The sequence below is a fragment of the Rutilus rutilus genome, assembly GCF_951802725.1.
Source record: "Rutilus rutilus genome assembly, chromosome: 19".
Taxonomy (NCBI): Eukaryota; Metazoa; Chordata; class Actinopteri; order Cypriniformes; family Leuciscidae; genus Rutilus; species Rutilus rutilus.
The window spans coordinates 30,975,421-30,994,558 of NC_140232.1; the positions used below are offsets into that span (position 1 = coordinate 30,975,421).

General features: G+C 35.9%; 2 protein-coding genes across 3 annotated transcripts; both read left to right on the top strand.

Moving 5' to 3' along the window:
- The first annotated feature begins 814 nt into the window (after positions 1 to 814).
- On the top strand, positions 815 to 5,756 carry cdk20 (cyclin dependent kinase 20). The gene is made up of 8 exons (XM_084389602.1): positions 815 to 1,133; positions 1,240 to 1,353; positions 2,094 to 2,282; positions 2,389 to 2,510; positions 3,518 to 3,580; positions 4,306 to 4,429; positions 4,524 to 4,679; positions 4,757 to 5,756. The coding sequence occupies exons 1-8, from the start codon at positions 1,059 to 1,061 to the stop codon at positions 4,946 to 4,948; spliced, it is 1,035 nt and encodes a 344-aa protein (XP_084245728.1). The 5' UTR covers positions 815 to 1,058; the 3' UTR covers positions 4,949 to 5,756.
- On the top strand, positions 4,869 to 14,833 carry gata1b (GATA binding protein 1b). Of its 2 annotated transcripts, none has more exons than XM_084389600.1 (6): positions 4,869 to 4,958; positions 8,034 to 8,267; positions 10,211 to 10,669; positions 12,200 to 12,345; positions 12,771 to 12,896; positions 13,844 to 14,833. In XM_084389600.1, exons 2-6 carry the CDS (start codon positions 8,057 to 8,059, stop codon positions 14,135 to 14,137), a joined length of 1,236 nt encoding a protein of 411 aa, XP_084245726.1. In that variant the 5' UTR covers positions 4,869 to 4,958; positions 8,034 to 8,056; the 3' UTR covers positions 14,138 to 14,833. The 2 variants fall into 2 exon arrangements, with proteins under 2 accessions (XP_084245726.1, XP_084245725.1); XM_084389599.1 differs by lacking the exon at positions 4,869 to 4,958 and adding an exon at positions 7,299 to 7,488.
- Positions 14,834 to 19,138: the final 4,305 nt, after the last annotated feature.

Here is a 19,138-nt window from a genome sequence, read left to right on the forward strand (position 1 = left end):
AGATTATATGAATCAGGAAAAAGAAGAGAAGTGGCTTTGGGATTTTAACATCAATTTTACTCATTCAGAAGAGTAAGTGTTGTTTGGGGTTTTTTTTTGGTATTGAAAATGTACTGTATTTGACCTCAAATATGTCTATTGACACGCATTTTGCTTAAGACTTTGAGTCATGAGTGTACAGCATGTATTTAGAAAAAGGTTGGACAAAATTGGGTTTAGACTGCTAACAAATCACAGATCAGAAAAAATCACAAAAAAAGGTTTTGTTTACATAATATAAACAATATTATATACATAATACAGACACGCACACACACAAAATATACAAATATGTTTTAAAAAAAACGTATGTTAGGTGTATTAATAGCAAATAAATCGATTTGACAGCACTAGTTTAAACTTTCAATCAGCTTTTTGTCACGTTTTAACGGAAAATGTATATATATTTACTACTCATTACTCTGGAGCCATTTGTACGACACAAAATCATAATCTTTTGTGTTACTTTCAAAATACTGGCACCTGGCATACGAATGTAAATCAACTCAAGAAATCTATAAAATTAGCCTAAATATATTTGTACAGTAGCGCAATCATTTCTGATTTGTCCATCCATACTTGCGCTAAAAAATGTGACACGTGCCACCAGGATCAGACCGCTCGAAATTTAAATTCAATTAAATTTTTTATTTTATATTATTATTATTCGTTTTTAGCTGGAAGATATTTTTTTAGTCCGCTTTTATTTGCGTGGTTTGTAAGAATAAGTCACAATACGTGGTCGTTCTAATAAGATTTTTGTCTTCGCTAGCTTGCCGTACAGAAACGATGTCCATGGCAACTGCCATCAGCTGCAGCGGAGCGTCATCGGATTCTAGCACAGATGATCTCTTCTAAACTGATCGATATAGAATGACATTATATAGATCAGTGATCTCGCTATTGTTTCCATTCGGTTATTATTTTGCTCTGTTACGTTGCTGAATATTTGCCAGTGTGTGAATGGCAAACAAAGGTACATCTCTGCTTTGCTAGCCGGCTAGTTGTCCAGCAGTGGAATGGATCAGTACAGTATTCTGGGTCGGATTGGGGAAGGCGCTCACGGGATTGTTTTCAAAGCCAAACACATCGAGGTAAGACCGTCTACACCTGCATTCATCCTGTGTGAAGGATAATAACTCTGTGTCTCACTAACTTACATGCCTCTGTTTGCACCGCTTTATCTGTTGATGTGTTCAGACAGGAGAGACCGTGGCTTTGAAAAAAGTCGCTTTGCGAAAACTTGAAGATGGTATTCCAAACCAGGCCCTGAGAGAAATCAAAGCCCTGCAAGAGATTGAGGACAACCAATATGTGAGTGAGACACAGACACACTGATCACTGGAGACTTGTGTAGTGAAGAGGATCTCTTTTGCAACTCGCAAAATGCTTTCGTAAACATATTTATGACATGAAATGATGACACACAGACACACTAAGTCATATTTATGAGTTGAAAGTCAAAATTGACAATGAAAAGTCGAAATTAAGACATACTAATTGATGAGAGAGTCATTTTTTTAGATGAAAGTCATAATTATGACAAAAGTTTGAAATGAGGACATTTTAAGTCATGACATACAAAGTCATATTTACCAGATTAAAGGGTTCACCCAAAAATGAAAATTATCCCATAATTTACTCACCCTCAATCCATCCTAGGTGTATATGACTTTATTCTTTCAGCCAAACACAATCGGAATTATATAAAAAAAATATCATGTCTCTTCCAAGCTTTATAATGAGATTTTACAATGAGTTTTTTAAGCTCCAAAAAAGCGCATCCATCCATCATAAAAGTAATCCATATGGCTCCAGGGGGTTATGATGAAGGCTTTCTGAAGCAGAGTGATGCATTTTTATAAGAAAAATATCCATATTTAGAACTTTTTTGTCTTTTATGTCATTATTGTGACTTTCATCTTAAATTTAATCTTGTCAAAATACTTTTTTTGTGGTGGAAATTCTATGATGATTTGGAAATACACATTAATTTATATTTTCATAATTTGATCTAGACATACTTTTATTTCTGATTTTAACCATCTCTATAGGTGGTGAAGCTGAAGGATGTCTTCCCTCACGGCACAGGCTTTGTCCTGGTGTTTGAGTACATGTTATCTGACCTGTCAGAAGTCATTCGGAATTCCCAGCGTCCTCTCACCGCATCCCAGGTCAAAGGTTACATGATGATGCTGCTGAAAGGAGTGGCTTTCTGCCACGAGAACTCTATCATGCACAGGGTGAAACTGTGTTCCTTACACCATTACATTTGTCCCCAGATAAATCTGTGCTTTACTTTACATGTTCCTTTTTTATCCGTGCTCTGAATGTTTTTTGTGTGTGTAGGATCTGAAGCCTGCAAATCTTCTAATCAGCTCAACGGGTCACCTGAAGATCGCTGACTTTGGTCTGGCGAGGCTCTTTTCAAATGAAGGAGATCGTCTGTACAGTCACCAAGTGGCCACCAGGTGATAGTTCACTTAAAGGGTTTGTTCGGGATTTACTCACTCTGGTGTTGTTCTAATACCGTATGCCCTTTCTTTTTCGGACCACAAAAGGAGATTTAAAAGTCTTGCTCACACACAAGTATCACAGAATGATCCCATGTGACACACACGTCTCATATCCCGAGTGTTCTGGAGGAATACGATAGGGTTTGGTGTTAAACAAACTGAAATATAATGTATTATTTAACAAAAATCCTGACCTAGACCGCTGGTCTTCAGTGCATGGAACGCTTTATTCATGATGACGCTTTATTAGCGCCGCTGTTCACTCCGACTCAAAGCACACAAGTTGTGAGAAATCAAGGTTAATACAAAACGCTACGTGAAATGCATACAATCTATGTACTTTCTTCTCAGATGTGAATATATCCATTGTGTTTGTCGCCACAAGATGTTATCGCGTTCACATTTGTCTACTGTCATTCTGACCGTCATCTGACAACCAACATCCTGGTCTGGAGATTTTACATGTAGCGTTTGTATGAATCTTGATTTCTCACAGCTTGTGTGCTTTTTCTGGGTGAGTCGGAGTGAACTGCCGTGCTAATAATGTGTCAGGAACGTACACCCTGCACAGAAGACCAATGGCCAAGGACAGGATTTGTGTTAAAATACATTGAATTTCTGTTTGTTTTTTACTAAACCCTATCTTATACCGCCAGAACCCTTGGGATATACGGCACACGTCACATGGGATAATTCTATGATACTTCTGCATCTTTTTTTAAAAGCTTGATACATTCACTTCCATTATATGGACGAGCGTGAGATTATTTTTTTTAAATTTCTCCCTTTGTGGTCCCAAAAAGAGAGAAATGCATACGGCATTAGAACAAAACCAGGGTAAATGATGACTGAATTTTCATTTTAAGATGAACCATTCCTTTAAAGTCAAATCTATATTTGTTCTAGCTTTAACCCAAAGCCTAAATCATATGGCTAAAAATATTTGCTGTGCTGTGTTTCAGATGGTACAGAGCACCAGAACTTTTGTATGGTGCCAGAAAATATGATGAAGGAGTTGATCTCTGGTAAGAATTTTTAGAATGATATTCTCAGTTTATTCGCAAAATCGACATGAATCTAAAATTTACTTTAGGAATATTGCTGAGTTTATTATAATTAATAAACATCGACCGGACCATACTTTTATAACGCTCTATATTGGGTTATATTACCTTATTAAATTAAGTTATAAAAATTTGTGCTGCTGCGAGGGTTTATAACACTATACTTTTACATTTATAACACTATACTTTGTGTTATTTACCTTCCTTGCTATTTAATTAAAACTAAAACTAAAATTGAGTAAATCTAAAAAATTGCCTTTTTTTATATTTTATTTTACTTTTATTAGCAAGTATTAGTATTTATCAGTTCTATCTATTTTATAATCGGGTATAATTACTGTAAACATATCGAGTGTATTTTGTCTATGTAAATTCATGACTTTCTAAAACATCCAGGTAATAAAATGTTATTAAAAATCACTGTACTACATAAAAAAAAAACAAAAAAAAAGCAGTTTGTTTGAATATCCAATGTCTTATGCAATTCTTCAGTCTGTAAATGTGAAATGTATAGTTTACATTTGTGTCTAATGTCAGATTTCATAATGCATATTCTTATAAAAACAAATATTTCCTATTTTTGTTGTTGTTGAGAATTCTCTGTCTTGCCTCAAGTTTCACTAGATGGCAGTAGTGCTCATCCTACATCCAGCTGGTGTGAGTGTCTTTCCTCTGGCTTGTTTCAGGGCAGTCGGCTGCATTTTCGGGGAGCTGTTGAATAACTCTCCGCTTTTCCCCGGAGAGAATGACATTGAGCAGTTGTGCTGTGTGCTCCGAGTGCTGGGAACTCCCAACCAGAAAGTCTGGCCCGTGAGCTCTCGCTTTCACATCCACTACGCCTGTTTAGAATGACCTGATGCACAACCGTTCTCCTAAAGTTTTTGTGTTGATGTACCAAATCTAGGAAATAACAGACCTACCAGACTACAATAAGATCACATTTAAAGAAAACCCACCGATTCCTTTGGAGGAAATCGTACCTGACACGTCACCACAAGCTGTGGACCTCCTGAAGAAGTTCCTCGTCTATCCGTCCAAGCAGAGGATCAGTGCTAGTCAGGTGCGCATCTGAAGCTTTGTACAGATTGATTCAGTCTAACTCTAATAACACTAATAACGCCCTGTCTGTTTCCTCAGGCTTTGCTCCATCCGTATTTTTTCACGGACCCTCTCCCGGCTCATCATTCAGAGCTCCCCATCCCACAGCGTGGAGGAAAGCACTCCAGACAGCGCATGCAACCGCCTCACGAATTCACAGTGGATCGACCCTTACACGAGAGCTTGGTGGACCCGAGTCGGATCCAAAGGCATGCGTGGAGCTGTTTATGAAATCCAGGGGGTTTGTACTCTTTCAAACCAGGAAGTGGCCCATTAAGTCAGGCTCATTTATTTCATGTTTAAGGACGATGAAAAGAGAAATAAAACGTTCAAAGTATTTATTATAACATACAGAAATAGGCTATATAATATGGTCGTTTCTTAAGTATACTTGGTGTGTGTAAATTTCATGGTACATGTTTAAATTTCTTGAAATATTTCTGTTTAAATGTGTACGGCACATTTTACTATACACATTACAGGAGTAGCTTATTTGAATTGATTGCATCTCAAGCTGTATCACTCACTCCACTTCAGTGGAACTGTAAAATGAAAATGGAAACAAAAAAAAAACGTTCTTCCTTCTTGCTCAACAACCATTAACCTTATCATTTAACACCAGCCAGTGTAAATGAACTGATCTGGGTTTTTATTCAGTTAGGCGCAACTTTATACAGTGATCAGATAGAAACCGATGTACTAGAACAGGTCTGGTCATGCGGTTTAGGGCAAAAAGGACAAATCAGCAGGTAACTAGTTTTTAATCACACACTATCGTTCAAAAGTTTGGGGTCAGTGAGATTTAAAAAGAAAAGAAATTATACTTTAATTCAGCAAGGATGCATTAAATTAATCAAAAGTGAAAGTCTTGAGCAGCAAATCATCATATTAGAATGATTTCTGAAGGATCATGTGACACTGAAGACTGGAGTAATGATGCTGAAACATCACAGGAATAAATAGCACTTTAAATTGTAATAAAATTCCACAATGTTACTGTTTTTACTGTATTTTTGATCAAATAAATGAGCAGAATATACATTTGCTGAGCAGAAGAGACTTTCTTTCGAAAACATTACAAATCATACCTTCTCCAAGCGTTTTAACCCTCGTTAACACCGTTAATATTAATAAAGAACCATTCTACCTTTTAAATGATCATTGTTGAAAAGCGGTGGAGGAAACTAGCCTTATCAGTGAACATGCAAACACCTAGTTTCTATTAAAAGTGCTATAAGCAGTCTTAGCATTGTTTTATAGATTTTTCTTAATGGTTTTTAACCACTAACACAGTCATAGTTGTAAATCACTTGTGCAAATACAACATCACACAACATCTCCCTCAAAGGAGGATGCAAATAGTGTAACTGTAATGTGAAATGTAAAATAAACTAAACCAGAACTAAATGGAAGTGGGGCATATCTGTCATCTTTTTTTTTTAGATATCTGTAGTCTGTTATACTTGACATTTTTTTCGTTAAACGACAGACTCTTGAACACACAAGCATGATTGACCACTTTAATTTTCCCTCAAACCGAACGAACAAAAGGAAAGAAAACGGTTCGCTTTGATTAACAAATGACTTCCACAGCCCTGCTCTGTGTGCATGTGGCCAGGCTCTGCATCTTTAGAATGATTGCAGCATTTGTCTCTATTTGCATTTGTGCAATCAGCTCAACTGTCCTCTTGTGTTACATATTAAGCTGTGCTTTGCATCTTTTATTGGCTCCACTTTCCCTTTTGTTCCATCACTTGCTTGGCGTTAATTCATAGAGCTTATATTAAGTTTAGTTCAAATGTATTCACTATCATGTTGTTCCAAAACTATGAGTTTCACTCCTCTGTGGAACAGTGTTTTTTTGTTCATACAATGAAAGTAAATGTTCTCCAATGTTGTTTGGATGGCAACGTTTTTCAGAATATCTTTTGTGTTCAACGTAATAGAGAAATAGATGACAGAATTTCCATTTTGAGGGTTATTTCTTTATACTTTTGTACTTTCTATATATATATATATATATATGTATTTTATTTATTATTTATATTTAATTTTATTCATATTTTGAATTAGGTTATGTTATTTTTAGATACATTTTTAATTATTTTATGTTTTTTCATGTTATTTTATTATTATTATTATTATTATTATTATTTAATATTGCTATTTAGGTTTGTTTTTATTTATTTCCAGTTAATAATTTAGCAGTGCTTCAACTTAAACTAAACAAAAATGTGCATATAATAATAATAATAAACTGAAATAAGTTTAACTTTTTCAACTTTTATTTCAGCTTTATTTCAATTAACAGAAACAAATAGTTTATATACATAATAGTTTATATTTAACATACTAGTTATATATTTCCATTGTATGAAAAAAAAAAAAAACCACTGTTCCATGGAAGAGGAGAAAGTCTTATCCTAAAGCCCTAAACATACATGCATTTTTGATTGATCTGAGTAGTTGGTCTTGGCCTTTTTGCTCTTTGTTGGCTTTGCATATTTGTTATTGTAATTTGCAATGCAGACTTTTAGTAGATTTTCAAATTATGTGGGATATTTCCAGGCTTTTTTTGTGCATTTGCACTTATGAGGCACCACATTTGCTGAAGTGGACCTCTCTTTGGCTCCACCCACTGCATCCACATGTGTAACCTCAATCACCCACAATGCCAGAGCTCAGAAATCTTCACACATAAAGTTCTGCCCATCAGCAGTGCTCACCTTCATCACAGACACCTGTTCTGCAGACTGAACAGATAAGCTCAGGTATGCCTTATTATGATCTACATTACCATATCTACAGCCAGATTAGCTAATCAAACAATGCAAGTGATGCTTATCTTGTTTTTAGAGTAATTTGATGCTAGATGTATTTTCTGTTAAATGGAAAGTTGTGACTGACACTGCTGTTGAGTTGTTGTGCACTTCACACCAGTATCACTTATTAAAGATACTGTAGAAGGGTTTTGAAAGCATGGTTTTTGTGAGAATCTGACTTGAAATATATATTTAAAAAAAAAATTTGTGTTCATAGAATAAATGTTATTGTGATTGCAGTTTGATTCCCAAATTCTTATTGCCTTTAAACTGATGCAATCTATTGCAATTATTAAAACTATTAAACAATACACATAATGCTATTAAAATTGTTCTTATTGGCAAAATTAAGGCATAATTTGGATGACTTCCTGCATTGCACCACACTTTAACATGCCAATTCAAAAATAAAAATATATTGAAAATATTATTGTATACACAAGATTGTCCATGTTCGTTCATTTTCCATAATTAATCATCTACTTTTCATGCAGTACAAAAGGTGTTGCTGATAGACATGGAGAGCTCCGTTGAGCAGACTCGCTGGGTATCGTCCTCCATGTTGGCATCAGAGGTGATGCCCACTTACCCTCCTGACTCCAGCTATCTGGTCCACGCTGAGGAGGGCTCGATGTTCCCCTGGGCTGATGCGGATCACGGCGGCTTGCCCTGTGTGTTCACCAGCCCCATCCACGGCCGCCCATCTGGAGCTTTTCAACACAGCCCAGGTCAGTGACAGCGCACCATCAAAAAAGTTATTGTGGGAGTATCATGGTACAGATATAGATTCACATGGTACTTTGATGTACAGTACACTACCTACCGTTTTCTATTTGAATATATTTTTAAATGCATTTTATTCCTGACTTTTCAGCGTCATTACTCTAGTCTTAAGTCACATGATCCTTCAGAAATCATTCTAATATGGCGATTTGCTGCACAAGAAACGTCTCTTATTATAATCATTGTTGAAAAAACTGTTGTTCTACTTAATATTTTTGTGGAAACAGTGATGCATTTGTTTTCAGTATTTTTTGATAAATAGAAAGTGTAACTTTTGTAACATTATAAATGTCTTTACTGTCACATTTCATCAATTTTGCTAAATAAAAGTATTAATTTCTTTAAAAAAAAAAAAAAAAGCTTACTGACCCTAAACTTTGGAACCGTAGCGTATACTGTACTGTAGCACTGAAAAGATACCATATTCATATACCATGATATTTACATGATAACTTAAAGAACCAAAGTATAAATAGTATAAAAAGGACTACGGAAGCGTATTGCATTCACTTGAGGAAAAATAATCTACTCTGTTTTTCTGAATTAACGAGTTAATTATCTCAGAATTACGAGATAATTTTTCATGAATAAAAAGTTTTTGCTCTTTTTCTGAATTAATGACTTTATCTCATAATTCTGAGATAATTAACTCGTTAATTCAGAAAAACAGAACAAAATATTTTTTTATGAAAAGTTATCTCAGAATTCTGAGATAATTAACTCAATAATTCAGAAAAACAGCAAAAACTTTTATTCATTAAAAATTATCTCGTAATTCTGAGATAATTAACTCGTTAATTCAGAAAAACAGAACAAAATATTTTTTTATGAAAAATGATCTCATAATTCTGAGATAATTAACTCAATAATTCAGAAAAACAGCAAAAACTTTTATTCATTAAAAATGATCTCGTAATTCTGAGATAATTAACTCGTTAATTCAGAAAAACAGAAAAAAATATTTTTTTATGAAAAATTATCTCATAATTCTGAGATAATTAACTCAATAATTCAGAAAAACAGCAAAAACTTTTATTCATTAAAAATGATCTCGTAATTCTGAGATAATTAACTCGTTAATTCAGAAAAACAGAACAAAATATTTTTTTATGAAAAATCATCTCATAATTCTGAGATAATTAACTCAATAATTCAGAAAAACAGAGCAAATACATTTTTATTCATGAAAAATGATCTCGTAATTCTGAGATAATTAACTCGTTAATTCATAAAAACAGAGTAGATTATTTTTCCTCAAGTGAATGCAATACGCTTCCGTAAAGGACCCTCTAGTACAGAGAAATTAAATGTGAAAGTATGGGACTGTCAGTAAGTCAAATGATCTAGCCATAAAGTTAGTGAAACTAAAACTATTGCTGATTTAATTGTGCTTTAGTAACTTTGATGCACCAGATGTTAAACCCAAGCTAATATTTTCAAACTCATTTCATAAAAACTTCAGCACTGGTTGTATTTCAAATACATTGTCTTTTCAGAAGGACAAATGATGACCCTAGCTTTAACCAGATACACTAAAATGAATGCCATTGACTGTTTTAAGTAAAAGTTTCATTTAAAAAAATCGATTTTCTAGTCGACTCAATACAAGGAAAGAGTCGACATCTACATTAAACTGTTACTTTTGAAATGTAAGTGATACAGTTGATGTCCAAATATTTTCTCTTACTCTTACTAAATAACATATACTTACTCATACCAGTTTACATTTATGCAGTTTAATATGCAGAGAAGTCATTTAATGGTCTTCCTTAAAAGTATCAATTCTATGTCTCTGTGGTGCTATCAAAACACTCTTTTTAACTCTAGAAACTTGTCATTTTCCTGATTTCAGTTGCTTTCTTTGAGTATTCCTCCCTCTCTTCCTCAGTATATCCCGTTTACTCCTCTCCATTCCTCGGCAACCTGTCCTGGCTTGAAGGTTCAAACGGATCCTCTCTAACCAACATCTTCCCATCATCCCCGTCGTCCTGGCACGGCAGTGCATTTTCCAAGACGTCCTCCCCGTCCTTCCATGTCTCCACGTCCCTCACCTCCGCCAGACCGCCTCGTTCGGCCCTTCCCTCCCCTGTCCTGGACCAGAAGGAGAGTGTGAAAGGAGAGAGATTGAGTCCTCCTGGAGGAGGTGAGGCATTTGGCGGGATGTTTCCTCTAAACCCTTCAGTGAGCGGTGTGTATGCTCACACACACTCCTCAAAAGCACACTCGCAGTCACTGGCCCACATCAGTCCCTACGGGAGCTTCACGCAAGATTACAACAGTTCAGCTCTCTACGCTCCCTCGTCCTTCTCACCGAAATTATGCAGCAAGATGAGATTCTCCCCTTTAGGTGAGGAAGTATCATAACAGGCAGGTAATGTGGGCTGGCGCTGGTGTTGACCTAGAGTCAAACCTTTCGTGATGTGATTGTGTGTAATATAGCTGAATGTAAAAGTTCAAAGTTCACGATACATTGAATTATTGTCTCCCAAAAGAAAGAATCGATTCTGAACTTATTGCAGTCTTGCTTCCTGTTCAAACATACATAGGTTTGTTTCAAATTTGCATAATGTCTGTGGTCTTCTTTGGCTGCCCATGAACGACGTCTATTTTGACCCTCACACTCTGTAGTTGTAGCTGAGGCCAGGGATGGTTTGGTTCGTGTTTTTGACATGTCGAGAAGACGCAGTTTTCTGCACTTCCAATGATTGAGGACTGAGAATTGATACGTTGCTGTTCGCATCACTGTAACTAGTGCTGAGGAATTCAGATATGGTAATGAGCGTTTACTTTGAGGCACTTAAGCTGTCGACCAATCACAACAAGACTAAGCCATCTGACCAATCAGAGCGGAGTAGGCTCTCGGAAAGGAGGAGTTTAGAAAGACTGAATCCTTGATCAAACCGGTTTTTAGACACTTTGAGAAAAGAGGTGATGCTGCAAACGTATATTATGAGAAAATTAAAGTGTTTTTTTGACTTTGGATTAATGTAAACTTATTGTACGAAACTTACACAACAAAATTAGGAACCTCTAAAATAGCATCCAAACGAACAACACAAAATACCGAACGATTAGAACTTTCCCATCCCAACAAATATAATAAAGACATTTTAAAAAGTAAATAATAATAATACAAATTCTGGTATTTTAGTAAAAATGTGTTAAAAAATAAGGTTCTTATAGGTTCTTCAGATCAGCACCTCGGTTTCTGAAATCTGTTCATAGTTTGACATGATGTCACAATCTTATATGAATGAATTATATTTTTACCAGGTACTAATGTACTAAGAGAGTGATATTAAAACACCAAATTCAGTGTACATCACTTTTCCCATAGAAAATCATTATTAAAAAATGGTTGATGAAATTACAGGACCAAATTCAATATACTCCTTATTTAACGAAACTAATCCAGAAAATGAATGCAACACGTTTTAAGCATTTTCCCATAGAAATCCATTATAAAGACAATTTAGTGTGAGCTCTTTGAGTTTATATTTGTATGTATCATCAATAAGGTGTATATTTGAATTAGATTTTTTGAACGTCCCATTGTTTTGTTTAACTTTCTTCTTCTTTTACGAGGTGATCTGAATATTTGTGGCTTAAAACAGAAATGACAGGCCTGTGCTGTATTTCTATAGATGGTTTGGCCATCTGTTTGTTTTTTGTTTTTTTTGTGCCAGTCACATGACTAAAAACTATAAAGCACCAGTACATAGATGGCTTACTAAAGAACTAAAAAAAAAAACAGTTGTTTGTGGAAATTAAACAGGTTCTTGAGTGACATTAGTCTGTTAGCATTCTAACTGGAACCTTTAGAGTGTACGTTTCATTATGTAAATTAAACATCGTCTCCAAACTTTTGTGGTAACAGATACGCGTGAGTGTGTGAACTGCGGGGCCACTGCCACCCCTCTGTGGCGGCGTGATGGAACGGGCCACTACCTCTGCAATGCCTGCGGACTGTACCAAAAGATGAACCGACAGAACAGGCCTCTCATCCGCCCCAAAAAGAGACTGGTACGCCTCACTGATACTCAGTTCACTGATAATCAAGAGAAGTTACAAAGAAGGCTACATTTATTTGATCATAAATACAGTAAAAACTTTAATATTGTGAAAACAGAACTCTTTTTCTATCCTAATCTATTTTAAAATGTAATTTATTCCTGTGATGCAAATCTGAATTTTCAGCATCATTACTCCAGTCTTCAGTGTCACATGATCCTTCAGAAATCATTCTAATATGCTGATTTGCTCCTAATATTATCAATGTTGAAAACAGTTGTGCTGCTTAATATTTTTGTGGAAACTGTGATACATTTGTTTTATGTGATACATAGAAAGATGTTTGATGTTTATTTAAAATAGAAATCTTTTCGTCACTTTTCTGTCACTGTTTATAAGACGCAGAGTGACTCTAGCCTTCGTCTCTCTTTCTGTAGGTCATCAGTAAGCGAATAGGAACTCAATGTGCAAACTGCCAGACCAGCACCACCACACTGTGGAGACGCAACGCCAGCGGAGAGCCCGTGTGTAACGCTTGCGGACTCTATTTCAAGCTTCACAATGTGAGCAGTTTCACTCATTTTACTTGACTGTTTGTGTATTAAAATGCCTAATACTAATAATTTAGTAAAAGCTGATTTCTATCATTTTAGTGGACGAATTTGTGTTGTCACTCAAAACCTAGCAGAACATTTTTGGCAGCATTTGTGCCGTTACCTGATTTGCATAACTTCTTTTTGTGGATCCAGTGCTAAAACAGTGCACAAAAACCCCAATGAACTGTTACTTCCTGGAATTCTGTGGCACTTTCAAAACATCATGCATCAACATTTCAACTAACTTTTTTCCACCAATTTCAACCCATTTGTCATTATTTTTGCAATTCCAATTGGTACAGCTAATGGCACAGCAATCACACATAGCATGTATGTAAGTTTTTGACTGTACTAAAGCATACAAATACCATAATTTGTTTGAAGACATTTACAAAACATGCATTGTTTCCCTAAAAATCAATGCTAAAGCCAGTTATTTTACTTTGAAATGTGCGTTCCGTGTCGAAAAGTCTGTTTTTGTTTTGATCCGTGTGAATCCGCCCACTGCCAATTCACCCAATAGTGTTTCAACTCTCCGGGTTTCCAGTTGGAGGAAAACACAACATATTGCAGCCATTGAAACCAGCAAACAAACTATGTCAGATATTGCAGATTCTACCTGACCTTAAAAAGCCTCGGCATGAACGGGAGTATACTAAAACGCGGATAAATCAACTCATCATCTTACAGTGTTTAAGTCTCTTCACCTTCCATTGTCAACTGCGCTCGCTCCTGTTGTGTGTCCTCAATCTGGAAACCCGCGTGAGCGTCGAGTCTGAGGAGGACGGGGAAACAACTCTCTCCAATAGTTTGAATTTGGACTGCAGTACCCATTTCAACCACTAGCTGTCAATATTACATACTGCACCTTTAACTGCAATTTTGTGCTTAATATTTTCAATCATCCTCATCAGGTGAACAGACCGCTGACTATGAAGAAGGAAGGCATTCAGACACGCAACCGTAAAGTGTCCAGCAAGAGCAGAAAAGGGAAGAAGTTTAGCACTGCAGAGGAGAATCTCTATTGGGATTTTTCGAAGAATCCTGCCTCTGATCAGTATTTCGACATGTATCCTCAGAGTCCAGGAGCTCTGGGGGTCTATAGTCATTCTTCCCATTCACTGCCGCCCACAGCTGCCTTCCCCAGCCACGCCACCCTGCCCTACCCATACCACCCGTCGGCTGCCATCCTACCCAGCATGATGTGAGAGGAACTGGACAAAAGACTATGTACAAAACACTCAACACTGCCCAGCCATCTGTTCAGATACTCATCATAAACACACTTGGAAACTTTACAGATGTGGATGCATGAAAAAAGCATGAGGGGAATATATAGTTGCCCTAAAATATATATTTGGACATTAAAGTCACAAATTGACACACTTATCAAGTTAGAAAAGCATCATGACACTTTGTGAAGAATTAGTGGATCATTACATTGATCAAGTGACAGTAAAGACATTTATAATGCTACAAAAGATTTCTATTTCAAATAAATGCTGTTCTTTTGGACTTTCTATATATCAAAGAATCCTGAAAAATATATCATGGTTTCTACGAACATGGAGTAAGATGCTGAAAAGTCAGCTTTGCATCACAGGAATAAATCACATTTTACAATATATTCAAATAGAAAAGAGTTAATTTAAACTGTAATAATATTTTTTTGATCAAATACATGCAGCCTTGGTGAGCATAAGAGACTTCTCTCTAAAACATTGAATAATCTTACTCGCCCCAAACATATGTACAGTAGTTTATATATAGACTACATTTATTTTTTTCAGTGTTTGTACCCACTTTTCTTTAACAACTTTCTTTTTTTCAGCATTTGTAACTGTTGCATGTGTTTTAAAGTGTTTTACAGGAAATATATGTTTACAAATAAAAGTTTACATGAAGCCCCTTTTCTCTTTGCATTTGCTGTTATTGACGGCCGAACAGAGTCTCTGTATCGACACGGCGAGGCTCCTTAACATCACTGCATCTCAACAGACGTTTCAATCTGACGTGGTTTTTCTATGGCACCATTGTGAGCTCTGCTGCTTGGATGAATTAGCTCGTAGTGGGAGTTAGACCGTTACAATGTGTGATGACAGCACATGCAAATCCAGCACTTTCCATAGTGCGGTGATGCAGCTAGTAAAGGGTACAGTTTAGTAATGTCACAGTCCATTACTCATATGAGCTGTTTAGTGCCAATTCAAAACATTTGGTAAGACAGAATTGTTCACAATACACATCATTTCAAAGCAGCTTTACAGAAAGTGCATGAGTCCACATTACAATTTAGAGTGATCTGTTATCAGAGGTAACTGTCCAAGTTAAGTTTTTCAGAAATGTACATACAAAGTCACAGTTAGCTAAAAATGTATTAATTTAAACAATGTAATAATTTAATGCAGAAACAATGAGCTCATTGAAGCAATGAATACTTGTTTGTTAACAAATGATTATGACATTTAGAAAATATAGCATTGGTGCAAAATTGAGCAAAATACTCTCTATAGCAAATTTTGGTAACACTATTTTACAGTGTCGTTGTTATGTTACATGTAATTACTGTAGTAATAACTATAAATTATTTATAATTACATGCAATTAACCCTAAACCAAACGTTCATCCTAGTCCTAACCCTATAGCCTAGTAAGTACATGTAGTTAATTATTATTACTCAGTAGGCTACTTAAATGTGTAATTACACTGTAATACTGACACCTTAAAATAAAGTGTAACCCAAATTTTTCTAGCCAACTGGATGGTCTGTCCATGTAACGTTATGTCACATATGTTCTCCAGCTGCTTTATTGACCATTTCCACGGGTGAAAAACACTGATTGATCGATATTATGATGAGGCATATACATTTCGGTAAGTTGTAGGCTACTGTATCTTTCAACATACCTATTGTTCATTCGTGTTTATTTACTATTAACTAGTAAAGAGTAAGGGTAGCTAATCTGAGATGATCGGTTCACGGGCCGATTGAACTGAGGCGCCAGCGATCTGTCTTGTCTTGTCTTGTCTGTCGGTGTCAGTGTCCTCTTCTTCGCGATTTTTCCTCTGCGTGAGAAAATGGATGTTGTGAAACGTGAGAGCGTGTGAAAAGTGTCAATTGCGAGAGTGAGTCTCACGCTGAATGAGTGAGAGTTGGCAAATTATAGCATAGCTTAGTTTTGCAAGTCAAAGGCAAATTGATAGATGTTCAACTTTATTATTTCTCTCTGTTGAAATATTTGTGTGTGTGTGAATGATAAAATGTTTTGTTTTGTACTTCTCTCTCTCTCTCTCTATGTAAGTTGATGTCTATATGTGATCACAAAACCAATCACAAGTAGCACAGGTATATTTGTGGCAATAGCCAACAATACATTGTATGGGTCAAAATTATCGCTTTTTCCTTTATGCCAAAAATCATTAGGATATTAAGTAAAGACCATGTTCCATGAAGATATTTAGTAAATTTCCTACCCTAAATATATAAAACAGTTATTTTTTTAAGTGAATGCAGCACAATCGAGAACATAAATGGACAATTTTAAAGGTGATTTTCTCAATGTTTCGATTTTTTTGCACCCTCAGATTCCAGATTTTCTGAGATTGTCCTATCCTAACAAACCATACATCAATGGACAGCTTATTTATTCAGCTTTCAGATGATGTATACATCTCAATTTTAAAAAAATGTACCCATGTGACTGGTTTTGTGGTCCAGGGTCACAAGCTAAATATAAATTTCCACCTTGCGCATAATAAACTAATCATGTCGCTTCCCAAACCGTACAGTATCATTCTTGATATTCATTAAAACTACATTTCTGCCATATGCAAGCAGATTGAATTAAGGGCCTATCAGCCTGCGGATGATAGAGTTTCATGACAGATCTTTGTATTTTTGTGAGGATTGCCCGTGCAAAACTCACTGCACAATGATCGGATGTTGTGTGAGGTTGCCATTTGCTATGCAGTTGCTAATGTGTTCTGAGCGTTATTAAGATGTTGCTATGTGGTTGCTTTCCAGTCAAAAATCATAACGCTGACCAACCTGTCATCAGATTGAGTGTCAAGAAAGGCCCACGATATTCACCCAAACACATGCACAATATTTCCCCAGCCTCTTTGAGTTAATAAATTGGCATCACTGAGTGAATTCTTCCATGCCGGTTTGGAAAAACGGCTCAGCGGTGTGAAATATGGATTTGTGTCTCAGTTTTACTCTGGTTGGTGATGATATCTCAGATAGGGCCCCTCCCTCTCCTCCATCTGTTTCCATCTCTCACGGTTGACCACATAGCTCTGCTCCCTTGGCTTCTAGTGGAGCCTCATTGTGCAACGCAGGCGGCTTCTGGTTTTCCGGACTCTATTAAAAAAAAGTGCAGAAGGGAAAAGGAGATGCACAGAAGAAGGCTGCAAGCTTTTAGAGCCTGGTACACGAGGCACATCATTCGCTTTTTTCTGTCATCGGCTTCCTCCATTCAGGGTGAAGCCGTGTTATCTGGTGGAGTCGGCACCATAGTGAGGGGGAAATGGTACTGAGTGACTCGGAGAGATTAGCAACCACAGGACAGGTCCAACCAACACGTACAGGCCTGTACGTTAGCGTTAGCGCTCACCAGCTCCGCCGCGCTCGCGCTTGCAAACTCTTTTCCATTCATGTAAACAGACTAGCAAAGACACACAATCACATCTGATCTGCACAGGTCACAAGGTCAGAGCCCTCCTCTAGAAGAGCCTGACTAAACTGCCTGTGTGCAAACTGTTGATCACATTATAAATAGTCTGACTGGAAGCTAATTTTGTTTGGCATGAAATACAAATTTTGAAAAGAGAGTTTTTTATGGAAAAGTTTTATAAGAAAATGTACGGTAACACTTTATTTCGACGCTCCACTTTTGACATTTACTATAACTATAAGTAACTTTGCAACTACATGTCAACTAGCAGTCATTAGAGGATTAGTAGACTGCTTAATATCTGATGACGCTTTATTTTGATGTTCCCTCAACAGAAATTCTACTGACTATAAGTAACTTTGCAACTACATGTCAACTTATTCTACTAACCCAAACCTAACAGTCTACTAATACTCTAATGAGAGTTAGGTGACATGTAGTTGCAAAGTTGCTTATAGTCTGTAGAATGTCTAAAGTGGATAATCAAAATAAAGTGTAACCAAATGTTCTCGCAGGTATGATTAGTTTGTCATCATTACACATTACTTTTGATGGACTGCACCAATGGGTCAAGAAACTGCTGGTTGACCCCACTGACCCCATAGTAAACGCGTCTTACTCCTCTGACGGCCATTCAAAAGTAACCGTGCATTCTGATGAAATATAACTTGGAAAATGTAATTATTGTAGTTGTTTTATCAGTGCAGACTGTTTTATAGAGCACTGGTTCTTATAGGGGTCCGCAGGATGATTAAGATATTAAATTAATATATTCAAATAATTGAACTCTAATCTAAATTAAAATGCTAAAAAAACAACATCAAGATGTAAGCTGTCTCATTTCTTCTCTCCTCCCACCCCATCAATAACTTATAATTTTATTGAAGAACATACAGTTTCTTTTAATTTAATATATCAATAATCCACCAGTTTCTGTTAATAGAAAAGTTTGACAACAAGCAGATTTGTCATAATTACAGCAAAATGACTGAAAATAGCTTAGCCTAGGTGTTTTACATTTTTTAGATGCAACGGACCCCCGAATTTGATCATCCTTGTGCGAGGGTACCACACAAAATGTAAAAGAAAGCTATATATTTTCATGTATAATTTATACAGTGAAAAATTAATATTATAAATATGTGTGAAATATTATATTTAACTTCTATTACATTACATTAACCTACATTACATTACATTTATCATGTTTTTTTCTACTCAGTATACTGTATTGTTAGATTTTGGCTATTAATTATTTTTTATTTGTAATTTTCATGATTTATTTATTATTTTAATAATTTTCTGTTTTGTTTTTTAATTAGATTTATTGATTTACTTATTTACTTATCTTCTTTTTTTTAAACTTATCTCCACTTTTCCCCAAAAAAAGTGTCCCAATCAACCTGAATTCACCGTTATTTATTTTATAAATACACAGGAAAATTCACCTTCTTCTTTTTTTTTTTCACAGTCCCCCTAGAACTCCCTTGAGAAGCTCAGTTTGCAAACTCCCATATGGGATGCTTTGAATA